Source organism: Musa acuminata, chromosome BXJ1-5, assembly GCF_036884655.1.
Source record: "Musa acuminata AAA Group cultivar baxijiao chromosome BXJ1-5, Cavendish_Baxijiao_AAA, whole genome shotgun sequence".
NCBI lineage: Eukaryota > Viridiplantae > Streptophyta > Magnoliopsida > Zingiberales > Musaceae > Musa > Musa acuminata.
In genome coordinates, this window is record NC_088331.1 from 368,028 (window position 1) to 387,753 (window position 19,726).

The window sequence follows — 19,726 nt, forward strand, 5'->3', positions numbered from 1 at the left end:
CTCCTTCCATTCTCCAACCACCCCCCCCATCCCACGATTTGATGCGCTACCCCCTATCCCCATCATGTATAAAGCCACCTCCCTTGGACTATTCCGACCCCACCACCACCCTCCGTCGTCCGCCCTCCGCTTCAGATCACTTCCCTCGATCCCGCACCTCCGATCGCGGCCCTCTTCGTCGAGATCCCTCGCCTTCTCGAGATCCTCGTGCTCCTTCCTCCCCCGACCGCGGGCCAGGTTGTCAACGGGTTGGGGTTCCGATTGGAGGTCCCCGATAGGCCCCAGACCACGGATCAGGAGCTCCTCTACCGTGATCCAGCTGTTCGACAGGAAGATGACGACTACCGGTATGTAGAACGCCTGAATCTGGCTCTTTCTTCACTTACCGGATCCGTGTTTACAAGTTTTATAGATAGTATGAAGCGTTCGTATACTGTTGCACGAGGACTCTTAAACACACCATAAATAAGATCCATTCATAGATCTACTTTACTGTTGACGCTGTCTACTGATATGAGCTGCGATTTTGTGAGATTAGACGTAACTGTACTTCTGGATCAGGCATATAATGGTCTAAGGGAGAGGTTGTGCATATAATGGAGCGAGGGAAAGGTGGTTTGGATTTCTTATTTATTCACTGCTGTTTAAGTTTCAATCGTATGGTAGCAAAACACTGGACCGATGGAAAGCTTTAAGTTGCAACCAGAGATGTTCCAAAACAGCTTAAACAAAGTGTGGATACTCTATATGGCTATGTTTTGCGATATGAATTTGTGTTGTTATAAAGATCTTGAATGATTTGTTAATTGTCATATGTTGGTCACCTGGTTGATTCTCCAAATTGTTCTTCAGCTGCTAATCATTACTGAATCACTTGGTAGCCCATGAGTCCAGGTGCTGATGGCGACTGACTTATAAACGAGTCAAGGACTGTGTTTCATCGAGTTTGCTGCTTACTTGATACTGGTTGATTCTTTTTTATCTAACTTTGGATACATCTTGATGCTAAGTTCCTTTGCTTTTGCATGTTATAATTGATTATATGATTTCTAATCAAATATTTTCTGTTGTTCTTGCCTTTTATGTCTTCATTTTTTTTATTGAAAACGACTTAATGGCTAAACTTGCATCACTGGTTGGCTTTTTGTAATCTTACTATTACTATTGCTAACGTTCAATCATACCATGGCAATCATGTTTTCTTTTCACAACAAGATATCTGACAAATGTAATCATTAATGGAATGGATGAAAACTGCTTATTAGTCATTATGCAAGTGAGACAGATTTCTCCAATAAATCATTTATTTGTAAATATTATTACTTTATCAGAGGGTAGGGATTATTTGTCTGTCCACTTGTACGTTTATAAGACGAATGTTTCCTTGTATTATATTGAAAATCATGCCACATGTAATTGACAAGGAAAATGCTACGATACTTCTGGTTAACATTAAGTTCTCCTTGGCATAGTTATGTCTGTCTGAATTGTGAAATTTGTCTTTTCCATTTTTATTAATTTCAATCCGTAGGTTCTTATGCAAGTCTTTATCCATATGCAGCTACTGAAAATGTCTTCAAGGATGTCCTGACGAGCCTTCCAAAGCCTGAGGGTGGTGAATATGGCAAATACTATAGTTTACCTGCCCTTAATGATCCAAGGATAGGTAATTGATATGCTAAGCCCACTAGTTGTGACTTTTTTTTGTTGAAGAGAATTTGATATCTTTGTACTTTTTGAGCCTTTCTTTGTGAAATCTTCTTGGAACTTTAAAAAAAGAAATTAGAGGAACTTCATGTGCTCATGTTGGTTTGCATCTCACAACTATTTCATGAAGGAAAATTGGCACAGATTGTAGATCAGCTCATGTCAGTTGGCTAGATAGATGGTAAAAAAATTGGAAATTATATGTTGGTAAATGATTATGAGCCTTAAGGTGCTGATATTATATGTAACTTCCATAGATCATGTTCAGTGAATGGTAGTAGAAAACAGGGCTTGATGTTTAGCATGAATTTGATCTTTGAAGAAAAGCATTGGATATATCTTTCTAAAGGAACCCAGTACCTGTACTGATGCATGTTCCCTAAATGTCCATGACAGGATCCATTAAGTATATAAATGACACAGTCTGTTTATCTGCTTTGTAGTTATGTTTTGGTTCAATAGTTGTAGCTTTTTTTTCCTCATTTAGTTGCTACTTAAGTTATCTCTTCTTTTGATGGCTCTTTTCTTTTTCTTGGATAATTAGCTTCCTGAAGAAGTCATGCAAATAAATTTTTTTTCTGATCTTTATGCCTTTCTTTGGCCAATCTTATCATCGTTACCTTATAAAAAAAGCCTACTTTCTGGATAACAGATAGACTTCCATACTCTATCAGAATTCTTTTGGAGTCAGCAATCCGGAATTGTGATGACTTCCAGGTCACCAAGAATGATGTGGAGAAGATTATTGATTGGGAGAACACTTCTCCAAAGCTAGTAGAAATCCCTTTTAAGCCTGCTCGTGTACTTCTTCAGGTTTGATTGACAAGGTTATTTACACCATTTTTTCTGATCCTTTATCATGTTTGCTGTTTTCAACCTTTGATTGATCTTGACAGGATTTTACTGGTGTGCCTGCTGTTGTTGACCTCGCATGCATGCGTGATGCCATGAACAGGCTGGGTAGTGATTCTAATAAAATTAATCCCTTGGTGCGTGCTAGTTTCTGTATTTTACTTGTTCTATGCTGTTTCCGGGTCTATAATTAATAACCTAACTCATTGGTACGCATTAGGAAACCACGTAGTTGTTTAAAAGATATATGTTTAAATTTCGGTTATCTGAAATGATCTCTTCTCCGATTTTGTCTTGTTACTTATGCTGATTCATATCAACATGGTATTTGGGCCTTAAAATCTTGTTATCTAAGACAATCTATGTTGCTGGCTTCCAACAACTTGCATCAAGCACTGATATTTATCCCTCAGATTAAGCTTTGGTGAACAATTTGCAGGTTCCAGTAGATCTTGTCATTGACCACTCAGTTCAGGTGGATGTAGCAAGATCAGAGAATGCAGTTCAAGCAAATATGGAACTTGAATTCCAGAGGAACAAGGAAAGATTTGGTTTCCTAAAGTGGGGATCTACTGCTTTCCGTAATATGCTTGTTGTTCCTCCAGGTTCTGGCATTGTTCACCAGGTTAGATTTGTTTGATAAAATTAGTGGGCTGAAATTTTTTTATCTGTGTATGGTTATCATTTTGTCATCAGATATTAAGTTAAAGTAACTCTTGATTCAGGTTAATCTAGAGTATCTTGGTCGTGTTGTTTTCAACACAGACGGTATTCTGTACCCTGATAGCGTGGTAGGAACTGATTCCCATACCACCATGATAGATGGATTAGGAGTTGCTGGTTGGGGAGTTGGAGGAATTGAAGCAGAGGCAGCAATGCTCGGTCAGGTAATTTGATTTAACATGTCAAAGCAAATTCTGTTCTGGTGCTTTTCTATTGCACATGATGATTGCCTCTTCTTGTTTGCTAAACCTCTTAGGTTTGAGCTGAAAAATGCCCTAGTGTGGGTTATGCTTTATCTAAGTTACATACTTGTGCAGGAACAATATTTGAAAAATGTAATGAGAATTATATTAATTTTGCATTCCATATTTCTGTATATTATGCAATTGTTTTTAAATCAGTTATAAAAATCCTCTTTTTTTGACCTAAGGCTTTTCTCCAGTCAGCTTTGGTGAGACCTGCATTGAATTGTTTAAAAAACTAAGATTTTACAGAAAAAAATGGAAATAGTGATAATTATTGATAATCAGGGATCTATTTCAGGCTGTGATTTAAAATTAGTACCTTAGTGAATAAAACTTCAATCAGTTTTGGAGAGAATTAACATAAGAACCAAGAATGACAACCTCATCTCATCCGTAATGGTCTTTCTTCCGAACGATAACCCTATTTCTTATTTTGAGTTCTCAGGAACAATATCTTCTCTGTTTATGGAATTTAGCCATGCAAGAATTTGTCCTTTTCATAAATACATTTGATTTTGTCCAAATTCTTCAGAATTATGAATGGTGTTAAGTTGTTGGGAAAAATATGAACAATCTGATAGGAGTCTTAGCTTTGTTAACATCATCTATTGTGATGTTTCATTTCTAACTCATTGTAACGTTTGATCAAACTAGCCAAACATTTGGAAAAATTGGATGTTGATGGTGCATCTTCATGAACATTTGATGTTTCCTTCATTAGCTAGCTTGTTATGTCAAGTATGTTTAAACTATAAACTGCAGTTTGATGTCTACATGTGTTTTTCTCTGTTTATTTGCACATTCGATGACTAATGGCTCAACTATAGATAGCTGAGTTTTTTTATTCCTAGAACACATCCTTCCTGATATGAAAATTGTCCGAGTTTTAAATATTGATTGCATAGTATCATTTTGTCCTCCAAATTTAGGCATTATTCAATCCGATCATTATCTTGAATGATTTGAGCACCTCCATGTGAACTAAACATCCTATAAATTGACTATCTGAGCAAACATTTTTTATGTTTTTTGCTAAAAAATATTGATATATATAATTGACACAACACTTTTAACAGATAAATTTACATAATCTTCAAACATTTTGGATGTCTTGCAGCTGTACCTATATAACGTTTTTCATTCCCAACCGTGCATAGATTGATTATTCAAACAAAAAGATTTTTATATGTTCAGCATTTAAGATACTGAACTTCTTGAATTTGCAGCCAATGAGCATGGTATTGCCAGGTGTTGTTGGCTTCAAGCTGACAGGGAAACTTAGAAATGGTGTCACAGCAACTGACTTAGTTCTAACTGTAACACAAATGTTGAGGAAACATGGAGTTGTTGGCAAGTTTGTCGAGTTCTATGGTAATGTTTCTTGCCTCTAGAATGATCAAAAGTGAATATTTACATTATTCAATTCTTTTGTAAACTTTTTCTTGCTTGGTACTGCAGGTGAGGGTATGGGTGAGTTGTCATTGGCTGATAGGGCAACAATTGCTAATATGTCACCCGAATATGGAGCAACAATGGGCTTCTTCCCAGTGGATCATGTGACATTACAGTATCTTAAATTGACAGGAAGAAGTGATGAAACTGTGAGTATGCCTGTTTTAAATTAAAACAATTGTTTCTTTTTTTGAATAAATTGATTAGCTACTGCAAAATTGCGCCACCTTAGTTAATCATGGTACCTTGAGAAAATTGATCATACAGCTATATAATAGTTGGAGTAGCCACTAGTTTGATCATAGAGAGGAAGTGCTTCTTTAGATCATGGAGATGATAATTGGTTGCCATGGATAATCAATGGAATAGACACACATGATCTTTAATCAACGAACATGGGTGCCTTTTTTCTGAATTCAGCAGCTAACTGAGGAATTCTATTAAACCTCATTCTACAGGTCTCTTTGATTGAAGCCTACCTACGTGCAAACAAGATGTTTGTCGACTACAATGAGGTAAGGCACTATTGCTGTCCTTTGAGAACCAAAATCAATTGCTAAACTGCATATTGAATTTGTATACTGTGTAAGCAGCCTCAGAAGGAAAGAGTGTATTCATCATATCTAGAGCTAGACCTTGCAGATGTTGAGCCTTGCATTTCAGGTCCTAAAAGGTAATGCCTGTCTATTACATTTCTAAACATTACTTAGTCATCCTTTTCCTTGTATAGCAAATTGAAGCTTGTTCTACTATGAACATCTTGTTTTCATTCATGACAGACCTCATGATCGTGTACCTTTGAAAGAAATGAAAGCAGACTGGCATTCTTGTCTGGATAACAAAGTTGGATTCAAGGTGAGAGCCATGCTGATGTGAGCTGTGGTCATTGATTGCTCATATTGCTGTTTTTCTGTCCAGTTCCATCTTGTGGCCAGGATACTGTGAAACTTTACCTAGTAATTGACTATGGAAGTATCTTTATAAGATTTTTGTTTCTTTTTTGTTTCTTTTATGCCTTATTGCTGTTTTTATCTCATTCTGTCAGTGTTCGAGTTGGTCTCTATTAAAAAACATGAAACTAAGATATTGAAACAGACTGCAGTTAGGAGATTTTCTTACCTTCAAATCAGGAAAGAAAACAGCTAACCTACCTCATTTATGAAATTTGTATCATGAGCATTACTATTGATAATTATATAGGACTAGCTCTATATAGAACATTGTTCTGTGACACATGACTGTTGATGCTATCTATTGACCTTTGTGAATTATAGCAACTTACTTTCAGTTGTTAACCTAGTTATAAAGTAGTTGCAATTTTGTTGATCTTTGTTCAATAGTTGCTAACCATGTAAATGCTTGTTCAGGGTTTTGCGGTGCCAAAGGATTCACAAGAAAAAGTTGCCAAGTTTGACTTTCATGGACAACCTGCTGAACTCAAGCATGGTAGTGTTGTCATAGCAGCAATAACAAGCTGCACAAATACATCAAATCCCAGTGTTATGCTTGGTGCTGGTCTTGTTGCAAAAAAAGCTTGTCAATTAGGTCTTCAGGTTAGTTCATAGTAGTATTTGTATTCCTTAGGTTCCATATTCCATCTGAATTTTTCCCTTGCGTTCCACTGCTTTAACTTACATTCTCACACATCACATGATTACACTTTTCTTTCTTTCCCATTTTCTCATGCATTACGTGATTATAATTTTTACTATCTTGGTTAATCTTTCTGCTATACTTACAGGTTAAGCCATGGGTTAAAACAAGCCTTGCCCCAGGTTCTGGTGTTGTTACCAAGTATTTGCTTAAGAGGTAATACTTAAAGATGGTGGATTTCATCAGATGCTAATATGTTTAAGAGTATAACGCTGAGGCAATTTGTATGTGTTTTTAGTGGCCTTCAAGAATATTTGAATCAACAAGGGTTCCATATTGTTGGATATGGCTGCACAACATGTATTGGAAATTCTGGGGATCTTGATGAGTCCGTGGCTGCTGCAATTTCAGATAATGGTACTGTGTACTTTAGTGGGATGATTGCATCACCACCTGTGACTTATATCTTGTCTTTATGTTTGAAAATAAGATTGACCCCTGATCACTTTTATCATAGATATTGTTGCCGCTGCTGTTCTATCTGGAAATAGGAACTTTGAGGGACGTGTGCATCCATTAACACGAGCTAACTATCTGGCTTCACCTCCACTTGTTGTAGCATATGCACTTGCTGGAACGGTAATATCATTTTGCCCTTTGTTGTGCCATTCCCTTTCTTTACTGCTAGCTACGAAATGGTAACGAATAAAAACAGAAATATTATATAGATTCTTTATAACAATCTAAAGAGCCGGTCTTTTGTTTTTCATTTAAATGATGGAACTTGTAAACCTGACTTGTCTTTTTATTATTTTCATATCTGCCAATTAGCAACCCAAAACATGACCAACATGGCAATGCATATTGGTTTTTATTAAGTCATTTTATTGGTGTTATTTTTTAACTTCTTAATTAGGAACCAGTGTATATCTGATGATGTATATCTTTCATTTTTATTAGACAGAACCTTAATTAAGTACATAGCATTTAGCAAATCATGCATCATTGATTATTGGACAGATACAAACTTGAGAATCAAAGTTAGGTGGCTACCAGAGGGTCCCATTTGGTGAGAATTGGGATCTGTTTTTATTTTTAGTGCAATGGAACTTGGTTAAAACTTAGAAGCTAAGTTTAAGAAAAGAAAATGATCTGTTTCTGGAGGATTCACATGATTTCAATACTTACAATCAAAGAGACATTTGTCCTTTCTGGATGCATCTCCCACACAATTTTCAGGGATAGAGGTGACACTGGCATCACAACTTTTATTTTCTGTGGCTTCTTCTTTGTTACAGAGAAGCTCTCAGACATTTTTAATTTTAACTATGTATATTTGAATTTTTTGTGGAACCTTTGTATGCCCCAATGTCTCTTATAATCTTTGATGTCAATTTTCATATTTCAGGTTGACATTGATTTTGAGAAGGAACCAATTGGTACAGGAAAGGATGGAAAGAGCATATACTTCAAAGATATATGGCCATCTACCGAAGAGATTGCTCAGGTAGATACTAGAATACCTAGCCATGGTTTCTCAAATTACTATAAATTGATAACTAGCAGTCCTCAGTATTCACATAATTCAAAACAATTATGAATTCTGAGTCCTGTCTCAACTTCCATCTTTTGTAGGTTGTGCAATCCAGTGTGTTGCCTGAAATGTTCAAGAGTACATACGAGGCAATTACGAAAGGTAACCCTATGTGGAACCAGCTGACGGTCCCAGCCACAACACTATATTCATGGGATACAAATTCTATGTACATTCATGAACCACCTTATTTTAAGGACATGACTATGGCTCCACCTGGTCCTCATGGGGTGAAGAATGCATATTGTTTATTAAACTTTGGTGACAGCATCACGACCGATCACATCTCGCCAGCAGGTAGCATTCACAAGGACAGTCCTGCTGCAAAGTACCTGCTTGAGCGTGGTGTAGATCGCAGGGATTTCAATTCATATGGTAGCCGGCGTGGCAATGATGAAATAATGGCAAGGGGAACATTTGCAAACATTCGTCTTGTCAACAAGTTCCTGAAGGGAGAAGTGGGACCAAAGACTATACATATTCCAACAGGAGATAAGCTATATGTCTTTGAGGCAGCAATGGTGATTTCATCGAACCTAATACTGATAATTTTACTTTCAAATTGTTATCATTACAGTAGTACTAAAGTAACTAGTCTAGTTGTATTTTTAGTTCATTAAGTTCATGATCGAGGCTTCCTAGTTTTCTTATCGGAGCTATTACGTTTGATACCTGATTTTATTGTGTTGCTTGCTTCTATCATAGGTGATGATTTAGTTCCTTGGTCGATCATCGTAAAGCTGTTAACATAATCAGAGTTTCTGTGAGTTTGAATATACACTGATTAGTGAGACATTTTTATTTCTGAATGACAGTAGGTTGGCAATGACATCAAACTTGAAACTCTATTAAAAACTCTATACATTAATTAACTAAGTGAAAAATTGTTGCCTTTCAGCTGCGTGTAATACTTTCCAATGATATAAATAAAACCAATTCAGATCGACTGTATAGATCTTCTGTTTATTAAAAATTTCTGGTTGAAACTTGTTATTATTAGTGTTGTATATTTTTTTTAGAAAAAGTTCTCAACAGATCTTATTTGATGCATTGAATCTGTTACCAATGGTTGCTTTTTTGTGTAATCAATCATTTGATGTGTTGAAACTGTTACTGACTGTTGCTTGTCATGTAATTAATTATGTTAGTCCGGTGGACTCATGGAGTTGCCTTTTGTAGCAACTATGTGCTTGATTTCACTTGTTTATTTCTTTGAGTTATTTTAATAATAATTACAGAGCAACTGAGATTTCATCGAAATTTTTTTTGTTTCAGAGATACAAGGCTGATGGGTATGATACCATAGTTTTGGCAGGAGCAGAGTACGGAAGTGGTAGCTCTCGAGATTGGGCTGCCAAGGGGCCAATGTTGTTGGTATGTTGCTATCAACATGATTTGTGATTTTGTGATTGTTTATTTGTGGTGTTTGTTATATATCACATGTTGCTTCCATTATTTGTTTTCTTAGGGAGTCAAAGCTGTGATAGCTAAAAGTTTTGAGAGGATCCATCGCAGCAATTTAGTTGGGATGGGTATCATTCCACTTTGTTTCAAGCCTGGTGAGGAAGCTGAGACACTGGGTTTGACAGGATATGAGAGCTATACGATAGATCTTCCAAGTTGCATCAGCGACATAAGGCCTGGTCAAGACATTACTGTTGTTACCGACTCTGGAAAGTCTTTTACCTGTACTCTTCGATTTGATACAGAGGTAAAACATTTACTGAACTCCGTGATAAGAAAATGATTGCTTTGTAAATGATTCAGGAAGTTATGATTCCAAATTTCTGAAGTAAATATAACTTTTTTTTTAAAGTTATTGGACAATCCTTGTTGATATCTCTCAATTAGAATTCTTAAGAACAAAACCGTTGTTGCTTTTCCCATTTTACATGTCTTCCAATATCTACTGATGAAATAGGAGCTTCTCTTCATTTGGCTTGCTTAACTCTCTTTTAGAACTCGTACAGTTTCTATTCAGCCTTATAATGATAATATTCCCTACCATATTTGATTTAGTGATGTGCATCAGAAACTATATTATCAGAAGTTTGACAATGTAAACCAAGTTCTAACTTTCTGTGGTAGAATAAATTATTCATGACAAGTAAAAAGTAAGAAGTGGAATGTGACCTGCTGCTGCATGAGGCAATTATTGTCTTTTGGTGCTTTCTTTGTAAGCTTTGCTGTGCACCACCATTGCGTTATAATATTTGCTTTGTCGGCAAAGTTCATATTTCTGTGAATACTAGTCTGTTGTGCTGTGATTTGTTGTTTTTCATTGAAATGCTTCTGAGCTTCACATTAATGACCTTGGAACTGTTATGCAGGTAGAACTGGCGTACTTCAATCATGGTGGAATCCTTCCATTCGTCATCAGAAATCTTATAAGTTCTCAACACTAGGGTGTATGTTTCTTTGTGATGCCTCGAGCTGTCAGCATTGCTGGTCTTGGCCTCAATTGGAGTGGGCATTTCGAATAAATTAGCAGGATAAGGAGGCGTTTCTGCAAGTCATTTGCCTGTTTGCTAATGTATTTTGTGCTGATACCACAGTTGCATTCAAACTTATATATCTTTTCAGAGCCAATGTTGTTAAACTCTCCTGTTCTGATGGGTGCCATGAAATCACTATTAATTGCCATGCCTTTTCAGGTGAAGCTTGATGTGCGTTGTCAACATGGCAACTATTAGTGAGTGACTCCTTCCACCAGCAAGGCAGAAGGTTCATGTTCTTAAATTTGATACTCATTTTAGCAATGTTGCAGAGATCTGCAAATGATTTCATTTGGATGAAAAGTTACCTATGCCTACAAGACCTTGGACAAACAAAAATCATTGTATAACACTATAACTTAGCTGAGAAAGGATCTTTCCCTGGGTGGCATCTGAATTTTCAGCCTAATCTTCTATGATTATATATATATATATATATATATATATATATATATATTTCAGTATCAGGACGATGAACTCTTCTTGCAGTAGTATGACTGTATATCGACTTGTTTATACCTTCGTTATTGTCTCTCTTTTTTCTATCATGAGAATGGAAATTTTAAGCTTTGAAATGCTGTGTACGAAGAGGAACATGGTTTTTGACTGAAATATGCTCTGAGCTGACATTTTGACAGAATTAGCTTCTTGCTACCTTGCCAATCTATGCAGGTGACATTTACTTTAGCTAATATTGGATCTAATTAGGTACACATGTATCCTTATTTTGATATTGACCTGTGTATGTTGATTAAAATACCTCTGTAATAATTGTTAACTTGCTCAGTTGTTAAGATCTTCTATGTTGACTGACAGGTCGTCTTTGGTTCGACTCTTCTTCGAATCGGTTTTTTTCCTCGAGCATTATGAGCTGGTGTTGGTTGACCCTGAACCTAAACAGTGCCAAGTTTCAACTTGCAAAATTTCAGTCTCAGTGTAGAGACATTGCAAATTGTGATTCTCTTGGAATATATTTTCTACCTTAACTCATCTCGTATCTGATTAAAAAATATTATCTGAATGTATCAAATATACTCGTGTCCATAAGAAAACTTGATCCCTACCGTCCCTCGTAAACCATAATTCAATTGATTTGAATTCAATGAGGCCCTGTTTTTCTATCTAAATCTGTCATTAAGTTGATTTAATTATTTGTATGAACTCTTTGAAAATAATCCGTACAAACTCGGGTGAAACTACCGACCCGCTATCGTTACTAAATGTAGGATCAATTGACTCGGTTTCACCACTTTATAACCGACCATTTATTTGGTTGGACCAGAACATATCATCGTCTGTCACGTGATATAACACGTGACGACAACCAAATCAAAAATATATTTCATTCTGTAAACACGATCAGCGCGCCATTTCTATCCCTACGCCAATCCCATCGAAGGCGATGCTTCCCAGAGTGGTTTCGAAGCCGAAGAAGGATACGACGGAGGCGAAGTATTAAGAATGGAAGAGTATTTGGACGACGGCGATGAGAACGAGTTGGAGATGGCCGACGCGGCTTGCGAGAAGGGCCATCGCCCGTCGATGGCAGTGGCCACGGCCGAGGGCGGCGCCATCTGCCTCGTCTGCCTCTCCGCGCTGCTCTCCGATCGTCGCGCGCTCACCCACCACGTCTCCTACGCCCTCTCACAGCTCTCCGCAGCCATCCGGTGCCCCGAGTTCGTCCGCCGCCTCGCCGGCCGCCAGCCCCACCTTCTCGTGTCTCCCCTCGTCCGCGCTCTCGCCTCCTTCGACGACGAGCCCCTCGCGCGCCAGCTGATCGACCTCGTCTCCGATCTCTCCGGGTGCGGGCTCCCCTGCTCCGTGTTTGGGGATTTCATCACGCGCATCGCGGATTTCCTCTCCTCCGGCGCTCTCGCTTGGAGCCGACGGCAATTCTTTATGGTAATCTCCTAGTAAGTCTAAGCCTTTCTGCCAGTTACAATTCTAATATGGAGTTACTATACATAAAAAGAGAAGTGATGGGAAGAAAGTGTTATTATGTGTTTCACATTATACATAAGTGTATTTTGGAGCATCGTTGAAAGTACACGAATATTATAAGTGGAAAGAAATTGGTCAAAAGTAATTTCGAATCTCACCATCTGCATAATGGACTAAATATACGATACATATTGGTTCACATGCATTTAATAGAAATAGTACAATCTACAAACACAAAACCCTTGTGCACATGGTCTTGGTGTTAAATTACTGCCAGATTATGAGAGTAGCAGCACCGGATAACAATCTGAAAATATTAAGCCAAGATCTATTTCTCAATTCATTTTCTGAATCAAAATCCTGGAGAAAGGCAGGGAGCAATCACATTTAGCTGAACTTGTCATGTATAGTCAATAGCATTTCTCGATTGATCTAATTTTTGGTCCTACACACAATGCATAGAAAGAGACATGAAAGACATCTTTATTTGTTTACCAATGTAGATTTCTTATCCAACCATGCTAGGCCTTGTCATTTAACATGTATCACATGATCATGGTTTCGGTATATACACCCTGGGACTGATAAAGAGTCTCTGGGTTTTTTTTCCGACATGTTTCATTGCCAATCACAAGCTGATATTGAGTTGCTTTTCTTTCCTTGACTGTTTTTGAAATTTTTCTTAATTTATTATTGTTACTAACTTGATTACATTGGTATAATACTAACATTCAACTTGCTGAGAAGGGGAACATGCTAGTAACATGGAAGCTTGCAACATGTACTGTCAATAAACAGCACATAATGCACAATAGCTGCTTTTTACAATAATATCATAGGGTTAGATCTTTTTAGTTGAATGTCATGGTGTGCATGTTGATATGATGCATTTACTTTTAATTCCATGATTTTCATACATTACTTTTGATTTAGCATTGAATGTAACTGAAGTCAACTTTACTTACTCTTAGGACTTACTGGTAATTCAGATCACCTAGAGCATTATAGTTTAGTTGCAACTGAGTAACCGTTCAATTTTATTTCCTGTAGAAATATCATTGTATTTTTGCCTTTTCATTTTTTGTGGTTCCACATAGGACATACAATATACACACTTAAAGATTTGCTTAAGAAAAGATGGCTATATCATTTGGTTGTATAACTTGGCACCTAGAGTTCCCAAGTACCTTGCCTTCCTGGTTGCCTTGACTGCATGGATGCATGTAAAGTTATGATCCAAGGATGCACTCGAAGCTTGTAGTGTACCCAACATAGACACTTCAAGAAATTTATTTGCTGCTTTATCTTCTTTTATTTGGCTTTTAGGGTCTCTGATGTTTAGTTCGCTTCAAGGTCACTTGTATCTTGTGATGTAGCTGCATTGTTTGGGAGTCCTGCTGAATTCTTGCAAGGAATACAGCCCGGCAGCTCATATTAGAGATAAAGCTGCCCTTTTCTCAACACTTGTTGTGGGTCTTCAGCTGCCAAGGTGAAAGAAAGCATTTGAGATCATCTTAAAACATTCACTCAAGTATGTGCAACAATAACTCTTTATGCATTCCCTTTGAAACAGTGAAGAGATTCGAGGGGAGATAATGTTTGTGCTGTATAAGATGTCCCTTCAACAGGCCACTCCATGGGATGATGAGAACAACCATGATATTGATCTTTCATCAAAAGGAAATTCCTTACTGCAACTTTCACTTGAAGCTTTGCTCAAGACCCAAAAGGATGATGTTCGCATAAATTGTGTAGGTTGGTTCAGCTGTCCTACTGTTTTGCTATGTACTCCACTTTTGTAGTCTTCCATTATACGAGAGAATTGCATATTCCTCTTTAAATTTTGACAAATGTTAACTATAGATATATGGGGAGTTATGCTTAGCACCATAAGTGGGTTTCTTCATTTTAGTAAGATTACTGCAATAATAATTCAAGTTCCTTTTTTAGCTGGTTAAAGATTCAGGTCTTCAAATTGTTTGAGAGGCATGAGAACTATCCATATTGATGGTGGGTGCTGTTATCAGTAAGAAGTAATTGCCATAGGAAACAGCAGTATCAAAGAGTTCAAAGGATGAACGACAAAGACAAAAAAAAACACGAAAAAAAAAGAATTCTTGTTCCTGGCAGAGATCTGTTCTGTAAAATGCTTTAATTGATATGTGCACCATTGGTGCCACTTAATGTTTGTCTTCTGATTTACGGATGTGATCTAGATCGGAATCTCCTTTAGTCAACTGTCCGATAGTGGATGAAGGTGGGAGCCCATAAGTGCACAGTTCCTGCGATTTTTACTATTGTGAAGTGTGAAGCACAAGGAGCATAAAAATAATTCATCTACTTATGTCAAGACTCAACAGAACTGAGAAGTACTTAGTGATCGGAAGCACCTTTAATTAAAACAATGGTCTTGATCTACTTTAAGCATTAGATGATACCAATCGATGCCTTAAAAGCATCCAATAAGCCTCCTATATATGCCATAATCAATGAAAAGATCAACTTCTATACTATTGTATAAATCTGTTAGCTGGTGGTGTTTGGAGTGGACCAATATAAGCCACTTTCATGTTTAACTACCAGGCATCTTCTTTTAATACATTGATCCATAATTTGTATATGCTGATAATACAAGTGGCAATGGATGTCCTAGCAGGGTACTGCAGTAAAAGATATTTGTGTAACCTCACTAGATTGGGGTTCCAATGTTTTTTATGTAGTAAACATTTTAAAAACAGAATGCAACTTGATTGTGTTTGATGGAGCAGGCTGAATTTTATGAATGAGATTGAAGGATGTAGAATAGATGGATGCAGCAGAGCTTAAATGAATGATTTTGTATGATTTTTTTTTTTGTTACAATATGAGGATTCAGATGACCAGTACCAACAGATTCTGTCAACTATGGAAAATACAGTGGTTTAAACTTATTATCTTTCCATATGTTTTCTTAGTGCATAAGCTGGTGTGTGGTTGCAGAAAAGCTTATTGATTGGGCTTGCGAGTTTGATTTCTGTTGTCTTGGAGATTCTTAGTTGGTGTGCTCCCTAGGCTAGAGACTCCTGCTACTAAGCTCATGCAGTTTGATTTCTGTTGTCTTGGAGATTCTTCTAAAATTGATGCATTAGATATGTGTACTGAAATTATTTTCTGATGGACTTATCCTCTATGCATTTCATTTCCTAGTTATTGGGAAGATGAATATGAATAGATTGTGGAGCGACTTTATTATTCCAACTAGGTGTGATTTATTTAAAGCTGATTAAGTGAATTTACATTTCTTCTATAAGTTCTGAGAAGTACTTAATAGCTCTTTGTTTGTCCAGTGATATTTCCTTCAATGGAGTTCAACTGTGGGATATCTCATAGTTGACCCAAAAATAGTTGGTTCTGCAGGGGTGCTTGTCGTTGTTCAAATAAAATTTGAGAGTTTTGATGCCATATCATTGCTTCTCCAACGTGACATGGGGTTGTCAGGGGCTGTAGTCATGATAATGGCATTTTTGTACATCTGACACTCAACTAATCTGCAATGGTGGGAGCCTCATACACTGATTATCTTTTTGGTTTAACTGAACTTACAAGTTTTGACATGGTTTCTCATCAATGTATATGGCTTTTTGTTAGAAAGAATCTTTATTAATGAACTTTACCATTTCAGAAAGAAGTCACTGCTAGCATCAAACAGAAATAGGCTGAAGTTCCTAAGGTTGGACCTAGCCAACTTCAAGTTCATGTATACCTTGCTTTACCAAAATATTGCTAGTCACTTCCAGCTTTAACCACTCTCTACACTATTTTTACTTTAAAATAGACAAAAGACTTGAGAAGTTATCTATGATTCTCAATTACATTACATATCTTCCAAGGGACATCACCAGACGATGGCAATAATTGACTAATACGAATATGCAAACAAAAACTTCAACTTATTATATTTGGAAAATTATAAGATTTTTCATTTTTCCGTTAGTTTTAAGTAGAAATTACTAAATAGTAAATAGTTTAAATTTGTGACTCTCATTGTAGTTACTTAATATAAAAATGTCTTATATTCCATCATGCACTTTTATTGTTCTCACATGGTCTCACATCTCAAAAGCCATTTACCCTGCAGCACTGCTGATGGTGTTAGCCCGGAGAGGTGTATTCGATAACTCTTTTGAAAATGATCAAATTGGAGGCTTTAATAAAGAAATAGATAAGCCGATTCATGGAGATGAAGTAGTCTTTTCTTCACCTCTTATTGAAATGTTTGCTGATGCTATTAAAGCTCCTCTGCTTTCTTCTGATAGTCAACTACAAACCAGCACCTTGGACTTGATCTTTCATATCTTTTCATCTGGTGCTACTTGTTTGAAGAAAATTCAAGCTCTTGTTGAAAATAACATTGCAGATTATGTTTTTGAAGCACTCAGACTGTCAGGTATCAAGTTTTTAGATATTTGTAGTGTGTTCTCTAAAAAGTGATCAGACTCTCAGTTCATTGAAATACAATTAGGCAATTGGCAAAACCACTTAATATATTATATTATGATGTCAATCTGCAGGAAACAGAGATTCCCTCATCATTTCCTGCCTTCAAGTTCTTAATTTATTAGCAACTGCTGAAGAAGTCTTTATACAAAGACTTGCAATAGGTTTTCCTACATTGCTTGCAGTTTTACGATATGTAACTGAGATACCTCTTCATCCAGTTCAAAATCATGCTCTAAAACTTGTTTGGACTTGTATCACAAATTGCCCAGGAATCATGTCAATTTCTCAAGTAGAGGAAATAGCCATGATTTTGACAGGAATTTTCAGAAGACCTGACATGGGAGAGCTGGCCATGGTTTCTGAAACCTTTACCTTGGCCTGCTCAACATTTGTGGAGATCCTAAGATCACCATCTGCCTGCAATATACAGCAATTGGCTTTATTGTTTCAAGAGGCATCTAGAAATGCAGTAATTGCATCTCTTTCATCTCATGAAGATCCAGATAAACTTCTGTACTCCCTCTACCTTCTAAAAGAAGTATACACATGTGGTGTTGAGGGATATTCCCATGCAAGTTGTGCCAGAAAGGAGTTGGAGGAAAATATTATTGAAACTTGTTTAACATATTTGTTACCTTGGCTTGGAAGAGTCATCGATGGAGGGCAAGATGAGGAAATTGTACTGGGTATTATCGAAACTTTTCATATAGTTTTACTTGTGGGTTCGGATATTCAAGCACGACACTTTGCTGAGTCTCTGGTTTCATCGTCTTGGTTCAGTTTGTCATTTGGATGCTTGGGATTGTTTCCAACTGACCAGATGAAAACAAGAATATACCTGATGCTAAGTTCAGTTATCGACAGACTTTTAGGCTCTGACTTTGGAGAATCCATCAGAGATTGCTACCCCAATCTTCCATCTGATCCTCTAGAGCTGATATATTTACTGGGTCAAAGCTACTTAGATGATCCACTTATGGCTTCCTGTCAATGTGCTGTTCTTATGATGCTATATGTTAACTCATTGTATGGTGAAAGGTACTATATTGTTTCTGTCAGTTCACTTCCTGTAAAGCTTAGAGTCATAGGCATTAGCTTATTTGATATTTCGTTACTCCAGGTTTACTGATGGGAACCAAGTATTGGCTTCTTTAGAGCAATATATCCTTGTCAATGTCAGCAGCAACTCATCATGTGAAATTGCTAATTCCATGATGCTTTCTCAATTGGTGCATCTTTACGCTCTTGTTAGAAGTGATCCCTTTAGCTGTCAATCACTGTGCAGCACGGAAGCTGAAAAATCTGTGTTCTGTTTAATAGCTGAAATGGAGTTGGATTTGTTCTCTATAGGTCTTCATCCAAGAGCAGTAAAGTGGTTTTTCCAACAGGAAGAAATCATGAAACCCCTTTCTTACTTGGTACTGAACTTCTGTAGATCATACAGCACAAACAAGGCTCAAATTTGTACACAATCAAACTGTATCAAACTGCTAGATATCCAGATGATAGCAGACCTCATAGTTTCTGGAGATAACTTTGTCACAGAATTGCTGGTTTCATTACTGAAAGAGTTAGAAGAAGGCAGAGAAGATGATATCTCACATTTGGTTAATGCCATGACGGACATCCTGAATATTTTTCCTGGAGCATCTGATGAGTTCAGCTTACATGGCATTGCTGAAGCACTTAATAGGGTCTTTTACTTGACACATGATGCACTGATCATCAAGACCTGCTCCCTTTTCATTTTCAATGTTCTTTCTTTGGCAAATCATGAAACTCTTTCTCAAGATAAAAATTGGCTTGGAATCCTACTGAAGGTATATCCTATAATCTTTCTGATGCCATTCTACATGTCAACTTCCTTCCACTCTCTTACATGTTCCACACTTACCAGAAATGCTCCTTTGGCTATGTAACAATTGACATAAATCAAATGATGGAAAAAATATTTGTGAGTTATTATCATTATGTTTTAGGACCGTTCAGAGGCAAGATGGAGAAAGAATACCCCAGATTGCTCCTTTTTTTTGTGTTTTGATGGAGAATCTTACAAATTGTTAGTTTCTTTAAGAGGAGATATTTGTCTTTCTGAATATATAAAATTATGTCAGTCAGTTTAGAATTCATAATTGCAGAGAACTTACTGGATTGTTGTGTTCAATGCAGCTGCTTGAGCATTTAAGACCTAAATTAGTTCACTACTCATTTGGCCAAGAAGAACACTTGATACTTGCTATTTTTAGCCTCATCCTTCACTATTCCACCAGACAAGTACTTCAAGAAGCATCAAAGGCTATTCTACTGGATAAGTCTTTAGCTTCTGCTGTAGAGAAAGTTGTACAGACAGCATGCGAAAAGGGTCCAGCATTAAATGCTTATGATGAAGAGACACCTATAGGAGAGACATTAATTTTTCTCCTTTTACTATATGTGTTCTCTTTAAGAAGGTCAGTGATCTTAACTGTTGCAATCGATACTACTCATTGAAGCTCAGCTAATGCCTTTTCTTCTCAGTTTGCATGCTGTATTTCAGGAAACTATGGATTGGCAAGATTTCTTTCAATTAGCTGATGAAAGTTATCCATCATCAGTAATCTGTATTAAATGCCATGATTTATGCAGGCTGCTGCATTTTGGTTCCT

At 36.9% G+C, this 19,726-nt stretch overlaps 2 protein-coding genes and 1 long non-coding RNA gene across 3 annotated transcripts; all 3 read left to right on the forward strand.

The window, feature by feature from the left end:
- LOC135672838 (putative aconitate hydratase, cytoplasmic) lies at window positions 1–10,825 on the forward strand. Its single transcript, XM_065181255.1, has 20 exons — window positions 1–347; window positions 1,562–1,666; window positions 2,360–2,520; window positions 2,604–2,696; window positions 2,999–3,184; window positions 3,285–3,446; window positions 4,754–4,898; window positions 4,986–5,128; window positions 5,438–5,494; window positions 5,573–5,652; window positions 5,759–5,834; window positions 6,347–6,532; window positions 6,721–6,788; window positions 6,871–6,989; window positions 7,090–7,211; window positions 7,981–8,079; window positions 8,208–8,687; window positions 9,442–9,540; window positions 9,635–9,877; window positions 10,497–10,825. The coding sequence occupies exons 1-20, from the start codon at window positions 65–67 to the stop codon at window positions 10,569–10,571; spliced, it is 2,982 nt and encodes a 993-aa protein (XP_065037327.1). The 5' UTR covers window positions 1–64; the 3' UTR covers window positions 10,572–10,825.
- A 3,152-nt stretch (window positions 10,826–13,977) lies between these two features.
- On the forward strand, window positions 13,978–17,010 carry LOC135674879 (uncharacterized). Its single transcript, XR_010513756.1, has 3 exons — window positions 13,978–14,091; window positions 14,176–14,357; window positions 16,720–17,010. It is a non-coding gene; the product is annotated as an uncharacterized LOC135674879 (long non-coding RNA).
- A 154-nt stretch (window positions 17,011–17,164) lies between these two features.
- LOC135675019 (protein PUTATIVE RECOMBINATION INITIATION DEFECT 1-like) lies at window positions 17,165–19,651 on the forward strand. Its single transcript, XM_065185282.1, has 4 exons — window positions 17,165–18,119; window positions 18,202–18,901; window positions 19,251–19,531; window positions 19,618–19,651. Exons 1-4 carry the CDS (start codon window positions 17,356–17,358, stop codon window positions 19,649–19,651), a joined length of 1,779 nt encoding a protein of 592 aa, XP_065041354.1. The 5' UTR covers window positions 17,165–17,355.
- Window positions 19,652–19,726: the final 75 nt, after the last annotated feature.